The 19,058-nt window shown below is 42.0% G+C and overlaps 1 protein-coding gene across 2 annotated transcripts in view; it reads left to right on the forward strand.

Annotated features, from left to right (window-relative positions):
* The window catches only part of stt3b (STT3 oligosaccharyltransferase complex catalytic subunit B), a 111,028-nt gene that overhangs the window by 45,231 nt on the left and 46,739 nt on the right, over positions 1-19,058 (forward strand). For both annotated transcript variants that reach the window (XM_063069841.1, XM_063069842.1), the window contains exon 3: positions 6,992-7,279. In XM_063069841.1, the coding sequence (XP_062925911.1) occupies positions 6,992-7,279 (288 nt within the window). The remainder of the gene's footprint in view (positions 1-6,991; positions 7,280-19,058) is intronic.

Raw genomic sequence — 19,058 nt, forward strand, 5'->3', positions numbered from 1 at the left:
TGATAATCGCTTTGCATAGTACTTTTGTTGTGTTGACATACTCAAATGGACTATTTAAGTTTCTGAATTAATACGAGAAAGTAAATTATTCCACGAAATTACTGCCTTCCTTCACCTACATTAGTGGATGCTCATCTTTCCCTTGAGTTCCTTTTCTGAAACTCTTTACGTAAATTTTCATTTTCTAGTATTCAGACTCATTTCAAATGTGCTTCTCTGGCTAAACCTTTGGTAAACTTCTGCCGTGGTAGAGTAGAGGTTAACGCGACACTATTTACAGCTCGGAGTGTCAGAGTTCAGAGTTCAATTCTGGTGTCATTTGTAAGAAGTTTGTATGTCCTCCAAATAGAATGCATGGGTTTTCTCCGGGTCCTCCAGTTTCCTCCCACAGTCTATAGACGTACCAGCTTGTAGGTTATTGGTCATTGTAGATTGTCCCGTGATTAGGCTAGGGTTAAATTGGGGGAACAGCTTGAATGGCCTATTCCACGCTGTAGCTCTTCATAATTGAATAAACATTTTATTGTGCTGAATCATGTTGACTGTGGCTGGCAATTTCTTTTTTTTTAATTTTATTTTTATTTGGATAAGGAATTCACAATTATCATGTACTTTTTTCACACATATAACCTTTTCCATTTTTTATATGTATAAAACTACAATTATTTATACATTCTTAAGTACAAATTAATGTACTTATTCTTAAGTACAAGATGATATAAAAGGAAAATAAACATTTAAATAGATAATTATGTACTGTGGTAAATCTAACCTGTTAGGCTAAGTAATGAAATTAGTTGTTAAGAAAAATGGTAATGATAGTTTCCATACAACCCTTCTGGACCATTTCCACTGGTCCAAAATGTTGCATACAAGCCTATATACCAACCATTGTAGGTGTTTATATCCCAATTTGTTCGTGCTTGTTCCTGCCCGCAGACATAATTATCCAATCCCTATGTACTTATTTACTTAATTTTTTCATTTTTTTTTATCCCTTTCCCAAATCTTTCCCTTTACTTGTGTTAATTCTCTATTTTCCAAAAAAAAACAAACATTTAGACTAGGAGTGCTTACGTTAGCAATATTACTGTGTTGATGAGAAAAGCAATATAAATCATTAGGAGAGTCATCTAAAGTCTGCTCGCATTGGGGTTATATATTCAATCCATTTATTCCAGATTTGATAAAATGTTTCTTTTTGAGTTCTCAGGGAGTAAGTCAACTTTTCCATTTTAAATATTTCCAAGATAATTTCGTACCAATCTTCTAATGTAGGTGGTATTGGATTTAGCCATTTTCTAGTGATTGATTTCTTACTTGCCGCTAAGAGGGCCTGCAGCAACTTTATATCTTCCTTCTGTTCAAGGAACAATACATGCCCCAAATAGAGCGTCTCAAAGTTCAGAGGTATCTGGGACCTAAGTACCTTAACTAATGTTCTATGAATACCTTCCCAAAATAGACTTAATTTAGGGCAATCCCAGAAAATATGAAAATGATTTGCCTCCTTGGAGCCGCACCTTCTCCAACACATCACATTTGTATCTTTATATTTTTCCTGATTTGGGGTCTTGAAGTATCTTATAATGTTTTTCCAACAATGTTCTCTCCAAGTCAAAGAATTAGTCGAGGACCATTGAAAGCTGCAGATTTTCCCCCAAACCTCCTCTGAAAGTACCAACCCCGCTTCTTTCTCCCACTTCTCTTTAATATAAAGTGTATTTACATTTTTAGCATGGGAGAGTGCATTATATAGGCGAGAAACTGATTTACTAGGTATTGAACTGCAAGCCGAATTCAGAATCTTGAAAAATTCTAATTCTACTGTTGATAGGTCTGTATATCTACAACTCTGGTTAACATAGTTTCGTATTTGAAGGTACCTAAAAAAGTCATTATGTTCTAGGCCATGTTTGTCCTGCAGGATTTGGAAACTTTGTAATACTCTTTTATCTATAAATGAGAGGTAGGTTGTAAGACCTTTCTTTATCCATAGCTCAAATCTTTTATCTCCTCTGTTGGGAAGGAATTCGGTATCATATGCACACCATCTAAAGACTTTTAACATGTTATTAATTCCACATGAATTAACCACCTTCTGCCATACTTTTAATGTAAGATTTATCCAAGCATTATTAAATTTTTCCAACTGGGCCATCAATCCTTTGTCAGCTATTGAGGCTGAAGAGGAAAACTGTCAACTAATCCAAATTCTATTTCCTTCCATCTAGCCTTATATTCCCTATTACACCAATATAACAGAGGGGTTATCTGTGAGGCATAAAAATAATTTCTCAGGCAAGGAAGAACCATACCTCCTCCTTCCTTCCCTAACTGTAAGGTGTTATATCGAATTCTAGGTTTCTTTCCTTGCCAAATAAAGCGGGAAATCCATTTGTCCCATTCCCTGAATTGATTATCATCCACCTCCACTGGTAAAGTACGGAAAAGATATAATAACCGAGGAAGAATATTCATCTTTATAGTATTTATCCTTGAATTTAAACTTAAAAAGGGGATAAGATTCCATCTATGCATATCTGCTTTTGTCTCTGAGATTAATGGCCCATAATTTCCCTGTGACAGTGTTGAAAGATCCTTCGGCAGGGTTATTCCTAAATATTTTAATGATTTAGCTTCCCACTTAAGATCGTATGTATCCTGCAATTTTTTGGATGGTGTATAATTTAGGGACATAACCTGCGTTTTCTTTACATTTATTTTATAAGCTGATATTTTCCCAAAGTCATCCAACAGTGTAAACAATCCTATAAATGATTTTTCTGGTTCACTCAGATAGACCAAAACATCATCTGCGAATAACGCCACTTTCTGTTCAATCCCTGCCACCTTGATACCTTTCACGATTTTGCTCTGTCTTATTAATTGGGCAAGTGGTTCAATATATAGCGCAAAAAGGAGAGGAGAAATTGGGCATCCCTGTCTAGTGCCTCTCTCTAAAATGAAGGAGTCAGAGAGGTCCCCGTTTATCTTAATTCGGGCTGTAGGGCTGTCATATAGAGTCTGAATTACTTTAATAAACCTTTCTTGAAAGCCGAATCTTCCTAACACTCTGTATAGGAATGCCCAACTAACCGAATCAAAAGCTTTCTCAGCGTCCAATCCTACTACCATTGTCTCTGTCTCGTTCTTATTAACCTGTTCTAATATGTGCAGAGTTCTCCTTATGTTGTCCTGTGTTTGTCTTTGTTGAATAAATCCAGTCTGGTCTAAATGGATTAGGCCAGGTAAAAGCTTTTCCAATCTGTGCGCTAATATAGATGTAAATAGTTTGTAATCTAAATTAAGAACACTAATTGGCCAATAATTGCCACATTCTAGTTTATCTTTACCCTCTTTAGGAATAACTGAAATAATCTCTTCTCTCCAGGAAGGTGGAGTTTCTCCTCTCTGCAAGATCCAATTAAAGGTGTTAAGTAGTAATGTGTCTTCAGGGACTTGTACCACTCTGAGGTAACCCATCAGAACCCGGGGACTTTCCAGCCTTTAACCTAGAGATGGCCACGTTCAGTTCTTTGACAGTTACTGGTTCTAATAAACTTTCATTTTGTAAATCTGTAAGTTTAGGTAGATCTAAAAAATTCAATACACTGTCTATATAGGGCTCATTGGGGGCCCGGGGTTGGGAGTACAGCTCTCGATAATATGTTTCAAAACTCTCTTGAATTTTCCCTATTGTACTCTCCACAAGCTTTGTCTTTGGATTCTTTATTTTATGAATTGTATTGTCTGCTTGTTGTTTTCGTAATTTATATGCTAATAATCTAGCTGATTTACCTCCTACTTCATAATTCTTTTGTCTCAGGTAAAGAAAATTTCTTTGAGTTTCCAACGTATAAGTATCATCAATTTCACTTTGCAATTTCCTAATTTCCTGTTTTCGATTTGAATTACTTTTGTTGCTATCTACAACTTGAAGTTGTTTTAATTTTCCTTGAAGGTCTGCTAATTTTTGTGCATTGATTTTTTTCATGTGAGTAGTAATGGAAATAATTTTCCCTCTCAGTACAGCTTTCAATGTATCCCATAAAATCACTGGTGATGTTTCTCCCGTGTCATTAAGGTCTAGGTATTCTTTGATTTCTCCCCTTAATCTCTCCATTACTTTCGGGTTATTGAGTATATGTGAGTTTAGCCTCCATAGTGTTTTCCTCATTTTCCTTTCCAGGATTAGAGACATAGAGACTGGGCTATGATCCGACAGATCAATTGTTGCAATATTACAGTTTTTTATCCTAAGTCTATCTGTATTAAAGATAAAGAAATAGTCTATCCTTGAATAGGCTGAATGAGGGAAAGAGTAATATGTATAATCTTTACTAGTAGGGTGTAATTCCCTCCAGACATCTATAATTCCCAACTCCTCCATCAATGAATTCACTTTCCAAGTCAGAGGTTTATTCTGAGTAACTATTCTTGAAGAATCTAATATAGGATTTAATCTAATATTAAAATCCCCTCCACAAATTACTACCCCTCGAGAACTGACCATTAGGTCAAAAATGTGTCTATAAAATGACCATTCACTACCTGGAGGAGCATAAACATTCAGCAATGTTATTTCTGTACCTTCTATTCTTCCTGTGATTTTTACAAACTGTCCTCCTTTGTCTCTAGTCTCTGAAATATGTTCATAATTAAGAGTACTTGATATTAAAGTAGCTACCCCTCTTTTGTGACTCAATTTATATGATGAATAAAATACATGCTTAAAGCCCATTCTTTTTAATTTTCCATGTTCAGATTGGCTCATATGTGTTTCCTGGAGGAAAGCTATTTGTGCCCTCTCTTTTTTCAATTTAGACATAATCTTATTTCTTTTAATTGGATTCAAAACCCCATTAACATTATAGGAAATTATTTTTACCAATTCAGTTTGCATTTTTCTCTAGTGGAAAAAAAGCACTCTCCTTTTCTAACCAAACAGTAAGCAATCCCTTCTCAACAGTAAACCAAGACATATAACCACACCCTAGACATTTCTGAACGTGTAACATTTGAAAATTTTTCCCGACTTCCCACAGTGAGGCCTGAGCACCGACCCGCCTCAGTTCAGAGGGATAACCTCTATCTTCACCCTGTGTTAGAGGGCCCTCAGCAGTTTGAATAATCATAGAGAATTTTCTCCTATTTATGTCTCGACCATATTGCTATCATTCAAGTTATTCCGCCTAGTTTATTTTCAGTTACCAGTTTCCATTTTACTTTTAAGTCCGATTTACTCTTTTCAGTCATTTCTCTTAATTAATCTGTATTCTCTGTACATTCGCGTCTGAATATTTGCAGCTTTTCCTTGTAGTTTGACACTCTGGTTCGAGTGGAGCGTCCTCGCCCCACTAACTGCCACGACTTCTGCCGAATCCTCTCCAGTAGCGACTCCGGTTGGGTGATAACTTTAATAGGTAGTCCCTGGTCCGCCAGGTCCAACATTGCCTCCTCCACCGTAGCGTAAGTTTTTGTCCCTTCGTCGTAAAAGACTCTCAGCCGAGCTGGATACAGGGTCTGGAATCTGATGTTGTTTTCCTTCAGGACTCTCCGTGTTTCCGTATATTCCTTCCGTCTGGCAAGAATCCCCGCTGCGTAGTCGTGGTCTAAACTGATTTTGCAGTTGTTCCACATGAAACCTTTCTTTTTCCATGCTCTTTTAAGCACCTCTTCCTTCGTTCTGTAACTGAGAAATCTGATCAGAATCGATCTGGGCTGGGCGCCTGCCGGAGGCTGTGGTGCCAATGCGCGGTGAGCCCTTTCTATCTGTAGGTCTTTTGCGGCCGGTATATCAAGGTTCTCTCTAAGCAGCTTCTCCATGAAGGGAATCATCAATCCGGGTTTACCTTCGGTTCCTTCGGGAACTCCGTAGATCCTCACATTTTCTCTTCTCGAGCGGCCTTCTTGATCTATTAGTTTCCACTGGAGCTGGTCTTGTAGCTTCAGCATTTCTGCTATCACTTCCTCGGCGTTTTGTAGCTTCTCTTCAATTCCAACAATCCTCGCTTCGGCTTCATCTATCCGCGAGTTAGTTTTTACTATTTCTCCTTTAATATCTTCCAGCTGTTTGCTGTTATCTTGTCGGAACTCGCGAATCTCTCCGAGAATCAAAGACAGAGTCACCGATTCCCCCTCATTATCTCCGTCCTGGCTTGCCGTGGGGGAGCTAGGCCCGTCGCCTTGCTGCATCTCTTTATGTTTATCAGCCTTCGAAGCGGACTTTTTATTCTTGTTCTTAGACATCATCCTTGCCCCTTTTATTAATATAGTTATGCAATATTAAGTATTTGTCTAAATTCGATTTTGAGGCAGTTTACCTTCTTTTTTGTCGAGAGACCTTTTCCTTACGCCGCCATTCCCTTGATGACCCGGAAGTCTCTCGTGGCTGGCAATTTCAAACAAAATCACTGGCATTCATTTGTTTTAACTGCAGCAAGTTCAGGACAGACTGAAATGTGGAAATCAAAGAATTACTGACATCCCGTGACTCCATGTGGATATAACTGGCAGGGAGCAGTCATGCTGGAGAATCAGCAATTGGGCCCTTAGCCAGATCAGACAAGACACAGAAACTAAAATCCCATCGATTCTTTTGAGGGGGATGTTGAGCACACATTTATATTACAGCAATTATTTTAGTTAACTTTATTAACTTGTTTTAGTTTATATTTTTTGAATGATTTGTTTAAAATGTAATATGTTGTACCTGTCTTTGGGTGTCACCGATGTTAAACACTATTTAAATTAGTGACAGTTTTATCAAGACAAAGCTCTGTACAGAGGATCAGCATGAAATGATCAAATTCTGTATATTATCTAAGCCATATTCATAATGTGAACTGTGCTGTAAAATTAAAACTTAGATTATCTGGCTTTGTAACGCCATTTTAAATACTGGCTTAAAATTAAGTGCCTACATAATATTTTAATTTTAAAAATATCTTCATGTAGTTATTGACATTTTTTTTCTCACCCCATGCAGGTGTATCCTGGTTTGATGGTCACAGCAGGCTGCATTCATTGGATTTTAAATACACTTCATATAACGGTCCACATACGGGATGTCTGCGTCTTTCTAGCGCCTGTGTTCAGTGGTCTTACAGCAATATCAACTTTTCTCCTCACTAAAGAATTATGGAACCAGGGAGCTGGACTGCTTGCTGCCTGTTTCATCGCCATAGTGCCAGGCTATATATCTCGATCCGTAGCAGGCTCGTTTGACAACGAAGGGATAGCTATTTTTGCGTTACAGTTTACATATTACCTGTGGGTAAGTCATCACGAAAATCAGGTTCTGAAATCTGGAAAACAATGTCATCTTTTGGAAAATCAGTAATGAAGTTCCTTTGTGAAGGAAGGAGTGATGGATAAGACTAAAGTGGACTTGCTCATTTGAAAGTTGGGACTTGTGTTTGAATTAAGTTTCCTGGTTAGCAGCCATATTGCATGGCAGCGTATTGTGCAAGGGATTTTGTTCATAACAAAATAAAAAATGAACTTTTGTTACTTTTTAATGTGTGTTTAAAGTAAGAGTAATTATTCTGATTAAATTTAATAACTACTTTTAAACTTTGTGGTTTTGGCCGCTGGGAAGGTGATTCATTTGAGTTTGTTTTGAATTTGTAGTCATTGGTATTAAAGAAGATTAATAACACTTTCTGATTGCTAAAAGTTTAAATGCCATTGAAAGAGAACAGCATGACAATGCTTGGTAAATTATAAGAATTCTGCATGGGAATGGTGATAACTTTACTCCTATCCATCAATACTCCAGTAATTTTTCTCTATGCATTGTCTTCAAGCCATTTTTGATTTGCATGAACTAGTGTTATGGAGTCATAGATTGTTAATTTTGATAGAAGCTTTCAACCTCCTATTAGCTTTTTTATCTTTAAAATTTTACCAAGACTCAGGGCTGAAATGGCTAGCACAAGAGGGTACAGTTTTAAAGTGCTTGGAAGTAAATACAGAGGAGATGTCGGGTAGGTTTTTTACGCAGAGAGTGGTGAGTGTGTGGAATGGGCGGCCGGTGACAGTGGAGGTGGAGGAAACGATAGGGTCTTTTAAGAGACTCTTGGAGAGGTACATGGAGCTCAGTAAAATAGAGGGCCATGGGGAAGCCTAGGTAATTTCTAAGGTAAGGACATGTTCGGCACAGCTATGTGGGCCGAAGGGCCTGTTATTGTGCTGTGGGTTTTCTATGTTTCTTACGGGAGGGATGGAAATGAAATTTCTCAGATTAGATGGTAGAAAAGAGGATTCAATATGCAGTAACAGCACCTTTAAATCCTAGCAAAGCAGCTGCAGCATCTGCTTTCAGTGACAAGCAGTTAAGGTTCTACAGAGGGTTGCCCTATGCACGTGTTGGGTACCTGCCTGAAAGCACAGAGTTCTTAATGCATGGTGGATAGAGTCATCGGGTATTATGGACACTGTAAATATTAAATTATGCTACATTTTAAGGATTGTAGCATTGTAAAACTGTTTGCCAACCTATCATATTCTTTTCCTTTACTGCTTTCCCATAGTAAATGCTTAACCAGCCATCAAATTTTTCAAACAAAACAGATCATATATTTTAACATGTGAAATTGCAAGCCAAGGCAGTGTTTATTGCTGATTTCCTTAACAGTGTATTTTAAAATGAGATTATATGTAACCTTGATTATATTTCAGTTCCATTTGTTGAATTTTCTTTCAGTTTCTATGATAATTAAACTGTTGGGGAGGGCTTAAACTGGGCTGGCAAGGGGCTGGAATCAGAGGTTGGTCAGAGGATGGAGCAGTTGAAGTAAAGATAAATACAGTGTGTAGAGAGACTGTGAGGAAGGATAGACAGTGGATAATAGCATAAATGCACTCAGCTGGATGGGTTGAAATGTGTCTACTTTAATGTGAGAAGTATCAGGAACAAGGCTGATGAAGTTAGACCATGGGTCAGTATGTGGAACTACGACATTGTGGCCATTACAGAGACTTGGCTGTCAAAAGGGCAGAAAGGGCTGCTGGATGTTGTGGAATTTAGATGCCTCAAAAAGGATTTGGAGGGTGTTGAAAGATCTGGGGGTGAGTGCCATTGTTAATCAGGAATAATATTGCAACTGTCAGAAAAGAGAGGACATTGTGGAGGAATCATCTACTGAATTGGTGTGGGTGGCAATCAGAAACAGGAAGGGAGCATTCACTGTTGAGAGTATTCTCTATAGACCCCCCCCCCCATAATAACAGATGCTGAGGAGCAGATCAGGAGCAGCATTTGAAGGGGGTTGTTGTCATGGGTGACTTCAAATTCCCTAATATTGATTGACAGCTCCTTTGTGCAAAAGATTTAGAGGGACAGAATTTGATAGGTGTGTTCAAGAAGGACACGATACGTGGACAAGGCAACTAGAAGAGAACTCATGGATCTAGTACTATACAATGAAACGGGTCAGGTGAAAGTTGTCCAAGTGGGTGAGCATTTTAGGAACAGTGCCTGCAAGTCCCTGACCTGAACCATAGCCTTGGACAGGAATAAAAGCAGACTAAAAAAGTATTTAATTGGGGAGGATGAATTATGCAGGAACTTTGTGGTGTAAATTGGATACAGATTTACCCAGGGAAATGTGGAGATTGTTTAGGGAGCATTTGCATGGGGTTCTGAATAGGTTGTCCCATTGAGGCAGGGAAAGGATGTGAGGGTGATGGAACAATTGTTGACAAGATGTGAAACATTGAATCAAGAGGAAGAAAGGAGGTTGGGAAACAAGGATCAGACTGGGCTCTTGAGAGTTATAAGGCAGCTCAAAGGGAGCTTAGGAACAAACTTAGGAGAGCTAGAAGGGGACATGAAAAGCCTTCAGCGAGTAGGAATAAGGAAAACCCCAAAGGACAAGAATGATGGGAGGACAAATCAGGGATAGAAGATGAAAAATACAGCTGGATTTCGAAGTGTTAGGGGGTCCTTAATGAATGCTTTGCTTCAATATTCACCAGTGAGAGGGACCTTGATGTTTGTGAGGACAGTGTAGAATAGGCTAATATGTCTATGTTAAGAAAGAGGGTGTACTGGAAAATGTTAGGACTTAGTAGACCATGGAGCCAGATGCTGGAGAATCAGGGACTTACTTGGAGGAAGCACCTTTGGTGATGACCTATGTCTCCTCACTGACCACAGCAGTAGTGCCAGAAAATTAGAGGTTGACAAGTGTTATTCTTTTCTTCAAGAAAGGTATGGGGGTAATACTGAGAGTTATAAACCAGTGAGTCTGACATCAGTGGTGGACAAATTACTGGAGAGGACAGGATTTACAAGCCTTTCAAGAAGCAAAGTCTGTTTAGAGATAGTCAGCCTCACAAGCCTGATTAAGTTCTTCCAGGAAGTGACACAACAAATTGATGAAAATAGGCAGTGGATTGATTTTAGCAAGGTATTTGACAAGGTTCCCTGTGGTAGGCTTAGTCAGAAAGTTGGGTGGCATGGAATCCAGGAAACTTGGTTTCATGGATTCAGAATTAGCTTGCCCACAAGTGGCAGAGGGTGGTAGTAGGTGGAGCTATTCTGCGTGGAGGTTGGTGACTAGTCATGTTCTGCAGCAATCTGTTTTGGGTCCCTGCTCTTTGCGATGAATAGGGTGATGAAGTGCAAGAGTGGATTAAGTTTTCAGATGACATAAATATGGGTAGTGATGTGGGTAGCATAGGTGATCATTGTAGTTTACCATGGGACATCGATAGGGTGCAGAGCTGGGATAAGAAGTGACCAGTGGAGATCAATTCAGAGAAGCATAAGTTGATGCACTTTAGAAGGTGAAACGAAGGCAGTGTACAGGGTTAATGGCAGAATTCTTAGTAGTACAGAGGATCAGAGGGATCTTGGGGGTTTACGTCCATAAATCCCTCAAAGTTACCGCACGTGTTAATAGTCCAATCACAAACAAGAAATTCTGCAGACGCTGGAAATCCGAGCAACACTCACAAATTGCTGGAGGTATCAACAGGCCAGGCAGCATCTATGGTAAAGAGTACAGTCGACATTTCGGGCCAAAGCCCTTCATCAGGGCTGGAGAAAAAAAGATGATGAGTCAGAGTTAGAAGGTGGGGCGAGGGGAGGAAGAAACACAAGGTGATGGGTGAAACCAGGAGAGAGAGGAGGGGTGAAGTAAAGAGCTGGGAAGTTGATTGGTGAAAAACATGCAGGGCTGGAGAAGGGGGAATCTGATAGGAGAGGATAGAAAGCCATGGAAGAAAGAAAAGGAGGAGGAGCACCAGAGGGAGCTGATGGGCAGGTAAAGCGATAAGGTGAGAGGGTGAACAGGGAATGGGGAATGGTGAAAAGGGATGGGGGTCATTACTGGAAGTGTGAGAAATCGATATTCATTCCATCAGGTTGGAGGCTACCCAGATGGACTATAAGATGTTGCTCCTCCAACCGGAGTGTGACCTCATCGCGACAGTAGAGGAGGCCACAGATTGACATATGAGAATGGGAAGTGGATTAAAATGGGTGGCCACTGGAAGATCCCACTTTTTCTGTGGATGCAGCATAGATGCTCGACGAAGCAGTCTCCCAATCTATGTTGGTCTCACCGATATACAGGAGGCCACACCGGGAGCACAGTAGATGACCCCAGCAAACTAACATGTGAAGTGTCGCCTCACTTGGAAGGACTGTTTGGGGCTCTGAATGGTAGCGAGGGAAGAGGAGTAGGGGCAGCTGTAGCACTTGTTCTGCTTGCAAAGATGAGCGCCAGAGGGAGATCAGTGGGATGGGACAAATGGACAAGGGAGTCTTGATGTGCTTGGTGGTGGGATCCCGTCGGAGATGGCTGAAGTTACAGAGAATTATGTGATGGAGGCTGGTGGGGTGGTAGGTGAGGACAAGATAACCCGATCCCTGGTGGGGTGGCAGAAGGATGGGATGAGATGAGTGTTTTGCATGTGTGAGAGTGAAAGGGGCTTCGTTAAGGGATTGACTTCAAGAGTTATATGGTAATGTTGCAGCTATACAAAACTTGGTTAGACCACACTTGGTATAGTGTTCAGTTCCAGTCACCTCAAAATAGGAAGGACGTGGAATCTTTAGAGGGGGTGCAATGGAGATATATGAGGATGCTGCCTGAATTAGAGAGCATGTCTTGTGAGGAAAGATCTTTTCTCTGTAGCAATGGTGGATGAGAGGTGATCTTGATAGAGGTATATAAGAGGCATAGACAGAGTGGACAACTGGTGCCTGTTTCTCAGGGTGGAAATATTTAATATGAGGGGGTATAATTTTAAAGTAATTGGAGAAAGGTGGGGGGGGGATGTAAGAGGTGGAGTTCTTTTTACTCAGAGTGCTGGGTGTGTGGAACGTGCTGCTAGGGGTGGTGGTAGAGGGACTCTAAGGGAATCTTAGATAGGAACATGGATGAAAGGGAAAAAATGAGGGTTTTGTGGGAGGGAAGCGTTAGTTTCATCTTGGAATAGGTTAAAAGTCAGCACAACACTGTGGGCCGAAGAGCTGTACTGTGCTATACTGTTCTATGTTCTCTGTTCTAGACAGTTTACTATGACAATGGAATGGTGTCCTTTTTTTGCTGATGTTGGCTGACAATTTCTGTTTAAACAGTTTACTGTAACATTCCTTAAATGCATGTCAGTGGAATATTAGTCCAGTCCAATAGTCTCAGAGAGAAAAATGAAAGAAAAATGCAAATTTATGATGGAAGCCAGATGAATAAAATTCATTAGAGTCATAGAACACTACAGTACATAAACAGGCCCTTCAGCCCATCCGTCACTGCTGAACTATCAGTCTACCGAGTGCCATCGACCTGCACTTGGACCATAGCTCTCCATACCCCTCCTGTCCATGTACCTATCCAATTGTCTCTTAAATGTTGAAATCTAATCCATATCTACCTCTTTTGCTGGCAGTTCATTCCACATTCACGACCCTCTGAGTGAAGAAGTTCTCACTCATGTTCCGCTTAATCCTTTCACCTTTACTCTGTGACCTCTAGTCCTAGTCTCACCAATCTCAGTGGGAAAAACCTGCTTGCATTTATCCTATCTATACCCCTCATAATTTTGTATACCTCTATCAAATCTCCCCTTAATATTCTATGTTCTAGGGAATAAAGTTCTAACCTATTCTGTCTTTCTTTGTAACTCAGGTCCTTCAGTCCTGGCAAAATCCTTGTAAATTTTCTCTGTATTCTTTCAATCTTATTGACATCTTTCCTGTAGATGGGTAACCAAAACGGCAACAATACTCCAAATTAAGCAACACCAACATCTTGTATAACTTCGACATAACATCCCAGTTCCTGTGCTCATACTTGGTTTTATGAAGGCCAATGTGCCAAAAGTTTTTTTTTTACGAACCTATCCAAGAAGGCACGACTGTGGTTATATTTCATGAGGCGTTTGAGGAGATTTGGTATGTCACCTAAGACAGTGGCAAATTTCTACAGATGTACCGTGGAGAGCATTCTAACTGGCTGCATCACCGTCTGAATTTGAATTGACTTTATTACTTACATCCTTCCTGCACACAAGGAGTAAAGATCTTTACATTATGTCTCCATCTAAATGTGGAATGTACAATCATAGTAATTTATAACAATTAGTACATACATAAGGGCAGTCAATATAACATAGAAATACAATTGTCTCAGCACGAATTTATCAGTCTGATGGCCTGGTGGAAGAAGCTGTCCCAGAGCCTGTTGGTCCTGGCTTTTGTGCTGTGTTACTGTTTCCTGGATGGTAGCAGCTGGAACAGCTTGTGATTGGTGTGACTCGGGTCCGCAATGATCCTTCGGGCCCTTTTTACACACCTGTCTTTGTAAATGTCCTGAATAGTGGGAAGTTTACATCTACTGATGTGCTGGGCTGTCCACACCACTCTCTGCAGAGTCCTGCTATTGAGGGAAGTACAGTTCCCATACCAGGCAGTGATGCAGCTAGTCAGGATGCTCTCAATTGTGCCCCTGTAGAAAGTTCTTCGGATTTGGGAGCCCATACTAAACTTCTTCAATTTCTGAGGTGAAAGAGGCGCTGTTGTGCCTTTTTCACCACACAGCCAGTATGTACAGACCACGTGAGATCCTCGGTGATGTGTATGCCGAGGAATTTAAAGCTGTTCACGCTCTCAAGGCCAGATCCATTGATGTCAATAGGGGTTAACCAGTCTTCATTCCTCCTGTAATCCACAACCATTTCCTTTGTTTTTGCAACATTGTGGGAGAGGTTGTTTTCTTGACTCCACTGTGTCAGGGTGATGACTTCTTCTCTGTAGGCCGTCTCATTATTATTTGAGATTAGGCCAATAAGCGTAATATCATCAGCAAATTTAATTAGCAGATTGGAGCTGTGGGTGGTGACACAATCATGGGTTTACAGGAAGTAAAGGAGGGGGCTTAGGTCACAGCCCTGAGGGGCACCTGTGTTGAGGGTCAGAGGGGCAGAGGTTGAGGGAGCTCACTCTTACCATCTACCGGCAATCTGACAGGAAATCCAGGATCCAGCTACACAAGGCAGGGTGAAGGCTGAGGTCTCTGTGGTTCTTGTCGACCCTGGTGGGAAATATGGTGTTGAATGCTGAACTGTAGTCCAAGAACGGCATTCTGACATAAGCATCCTTCTCCAAATGTGTAAGAATGGTGTGTAGCGCTGTGGCTATTGCGTCATCTGTCGATCGGTTGTGTTGGTAGGTGGATTGTAGGGGGTCCAGTGAGAGTGGCAGCATGCTGCAGATGTAGTCCTTGACCAGCCTCTCAAAGCATTTGAAAGCATCTGTGGCTACTGTACAGGATCAAAATAAGGTGCAGAGAGTTGTAAACTTAGCTTCATCATGTGCGCTAGCCTCCATAGTATCCAGAATATTTTCAAGGAGCGATGCTACAAAAAGGTGGCATCCGATATAGAACGCAAACAACAGGAATTCTGCAGATGCTGGAAATTCAAGCAACCCACATCAAAGTTGCTGGTGAACACAGCAGGCCAAGCAGCATCTGTAGGAAGAGGTGCAGTCGACGTTTCAGGCCGAGACCCTTCGTCAGGACTAACTGAAGGAAGAGTGAGTAAGGGATTTGAAAGTTGGAGGGGGAGATCCAAAATGATAGGAGAAGACAGGAGGGGGAGGGATAGAGCCAAGAGCTGGACAGGTGATAGGCAAAAGGGGATACGAGAGGATCATGGGACAGGAGGTCCGGGAAGAAAGACAAGGGGGGGGTGACCCAGAGGATGGGCAAGAGGTATATTCAGAGGGACAGAGGGAGAAAAAGAGTGAGAGAAAGAATGTGTGCATAAAAATAAGTAACAGATGGGGTACGAAGGGGAGGTGGGGCCTAGCGGAAGTTAGATGTTCATGCCATCAGGTTGGAGGCTACCCAGACAGAATATAAGGTGTTGTTCCTCCAACCTGAGTGTGGCTTCATCTTTACAGTAGAGGAGGCCGTGGATAGACATGTCAGAATGAGAATGGGATGTGGAATTAAAATGTGTGGCCACTGGGAGATCCTGCTTTCTCTGGCGGACAGAGCGTAGATGTTCAGCAAAGCGGTCTCCCAGTCTGCGTCGGGTCTCGCCAATATATAAAAGGCCACATCGGGAGCACCGGACGCAGTATATCACCCCAGTCGACTCACAGGTGAAGTGTTGCCTCACCTGGAAGGACTGTTTGGGGCCCTGAATGGTGGTAAGGGAGGAAGTGTAAGGGCATGTGTAGCACTTGTTCAGCTTACACGGATAAGTGCCAGGAGGGAGATCAGTGGGGAGGGATGGGGGGGACGAATGGACAAGGGAGTTGTGTAGGGAGCGATCCCTGCGGAATGCAGAGGGGGGGGGAGGGAAAGATGTGCTTAGTGGTGGGATCCCGTTGGAGGTGGCGGAAGTTACGGAGAATAATATGTTGGACCCGGAGGCTGGTGGGGTGGTAGGTGAGGACCAGGGGAACCCTATTCCTAGTGGGGTGGCGGGAGAATGGAGTGAGAGCAGATGTACGTGAAATGGGGGAGATGCGTTTAAGAGCAGAGTTGATAGTGGAGGAAGGGAAGCCCCTTTCTTTAAAAAAGGAAGACATCTCCCTCGTCCTAGAATGAAAAGCCTCATCCTGAGAGCAGATGCGGAGGAGACGGAGGAATTGCGAGAAGGGGATGGCGTTTTTGCAAGAGACAGGGTGAGAAGAGGAATAGTCCAGATAGCTGTGAGAGTCAGTAGGCTTATAGTAGACATCAGTGGATAAGCTGTCTCCAGAGACAGAGACAGAAAGATCTAGAAAGGGGAGGGAGGTGTCGGAAATGGACCAGGTAAACTTGAGGGCAGGGTCCAACCAGGTGAGGCAACACTTCACCTGTGAGTCGACTGGGGTGATGTACTGCGTCCGGTGCTCCCGATGTGGCCTTTTATATATTGGCGAGACCCGACGCAGACTGGGAGACCGCTTTGCTGAACATCTACGCTCTGTCCGCCAGAGAAAGCAGGATCTCCCAGTGGCCACACATTTTAATTCCACATCCCATTCCCATTCTGACATGTCTATCCACGGCCTCCTCTACTGTAAAGATGAAGCCACACTCAGGGTGGAGGAACAACACCTTATATTCCGTCTGGGTAGCCTCCAACCTGATGGCATGAACATCTAACTTCCGCTAGGCCCCACCTCCCCCTCGTACCCCATCTGTTACTTATTTTTATGCACACATTCTTTCTCTCACTCTCCTTTTTCTCCCTCTGTCCCTCTGAATATACCTCTTACCCATCCTCTGGGTCCCCCCCCCCCCCGCTTGTCTTTCTTCCTGGACCTCCTGTCCCATGATCCTCTCGTATCCCCTTTTGCCTATCACCTGTCCAGCTGTTGGCTCTATCCCTCCCCCTCCTGTCTTCTCCTATCATTTTGGATCTCCCCCTCCCCCTCCAACTTTCAAATCCCTTACTCACCCTTCCTTCAGTTAGTCCTGACGAAGGGTCTCGGTCTGAAACGTCGACTGTACCTCTTCCTACAGATGCTGCTTGGCCTGCTGCGTTCACCAGCAACTTTAATGTGTGTTATCCGATATAGAAGACCCCTTTCACCCAGGTCATGCCTTGTTCTCATTGCTAACATCAGGAAAGAGGTACAGAAGCCTGAAAGCACAAAATCAACGATTCAGGAACAGTTTCTGAATTTCTGACTGGACATTGAACCCATGAACACTACCTCACTACTTTTTGTTTCTATTGTTTGCACTACTTTTGCACCATGTTTTTCTCTATCTGTACTGCTGCGGTGAAGACGACAAATTTCACGACATATGCCGGTGATATCAAGTTGGATTCTGATACCTGTGACACCACTTTCAAAGAATTATGGATCTGTATTCCCAGATCCCTCTGTTCTACCACACTCCTCGGTGCCATTCCGTTCACTGTGTACGACCTACTGTTGTGCCAAAAGTTAAGGACTGTTTGTGGCATGGTGAACAGGATCCAGTGAAATAAGCCTTGTACAGAACGCACTCTATTGCTAAGTTAGAACAAGTGATACTTGGAAACACACCTGAGCCCTTTTAACTGCAGTGCCCCATTCCAGACAGCCCACAACGTCAGTCATGACCTAACCTATGGTGAACCCAAATCCAAGAGACCTCACCACCAGTGTGCTCATTCTTTTATTCCCTGGCCGCTTCTCTCCACCCCTACCTGGGTCGATCCTTTGTCCAGGTCGACCCATCACTCACCATTGCCTCGGGCACTACGGGCTCAAGTCTGCAGAGACAATACCTTGGCCACCTAGCACCCAGGTCACCCTTCCCTCGCACAGCTCACATTTGACCCCAGCTGTTTTTCCTTGAGTACTCTGGCCGACATTTTAGGATTCTTTCTACACCTACCATGGTTGGTCCTCCCAAAGTGCAACACCTCACACTTGTCTTCATTAAATTCCATCTGCCATTATGCAGTCCATTTTTCCAGCTGGTCCAGATCCCACTGTAAGCTTTGATAGTCTTCACCCCCCCCCACCCCCATTCTAAATGTGATTGTTTTAATTGGAACTTGGATTTGGAAAGGGATTAAATGTAGCATGGAATGAAATACTTACTATATGAGGTATTAAAATGCTGAACCCTCAAATTCAAGATTTAAAGAATCTTGAACGGCCATTAGGTGACACAGTTGTTATTTTCCAGTACCTTTAATGGAACAGGCTGGATTAACAATCCAGAGAAGCAAGCCACTTGGAATTTAATAAGTAGAAATTATTGTAATAATAACTTTGGAACTATTGACTTTTCATGAAATTCTATCTAGGTCAGCAAAGTCTTTCAGGGAGTGAAATCTGCCGTCCTTACTTGGACTGGCCAAGGTGTAACTACAGACCTGTATTCATTTAGTACATGTTTGAGCCAGTTTCTGCTGCTTTTAACCCCTTTCCAAATCTGAATTCTAAATAGCTCAGGTTTCATAACTGCACTCCAAAATGACCTACAGTACAAAACCAATGTGCAGAACTGCACTATAAAATGACGGAGCCCATCTGCTGTGTTAAGTGAAGAATAAAACTTAGATCACCAAGCATCAACACAAGTACCTGTTCTGGAAATGGCAGTGTTGTTCTCTGTCCAGTCAATCATGAAATAACCTCTCAAATATCCAGGAACTGATACTGAAGTTGGAAAGTCTGACTCATACACTTTTGGAACAACAGATTTATGGGGTCGTAGTGAGAGGATCGTGGATTGTGTAAAATGTGCCAGTTTCTTTCTTGGAATCCCCAACATTAATCCCGGACCCCCCAACATTAATCCCGGACCCATGAAGTTTCATAGCAACCTGGTGAACCTGCACAACAACACCACGTGTGTGCTGGGCAACTAAAACAGCCTGATGATTCCACAGGCAATGAATCAGTTCAAAGTGTCATATCTGTCCCATGTATATCCTGTCCACAGGAGGCAAGACAAAGGCAATCTGATCAAGTACCATCCAATAAATTTACTTTCAATTATCTGCAAAGTATTGGATGTTGGTGTTCATTGAAGCTTTCTGCCCAGTTTGCAGTGTTCCAGGATCTCTGCATTTCAGACCTCATCACAGTCTTGATC

The sequence above is a fragment of the Mobula hypostoma genome, chromosome 17 (genome assembly GCF_963921235.1).
Source record: "Mobula hypostoma chromosome 17, sMobHyp1.1, whole genome shotgun sequence".
Taxonomy (NCBI): Eukaryota; Metazoa; Chordata; class Chondrichthyes; order Myliobatiformes; family Myliobatidae; genus Mobula; species Mobula hypostoma.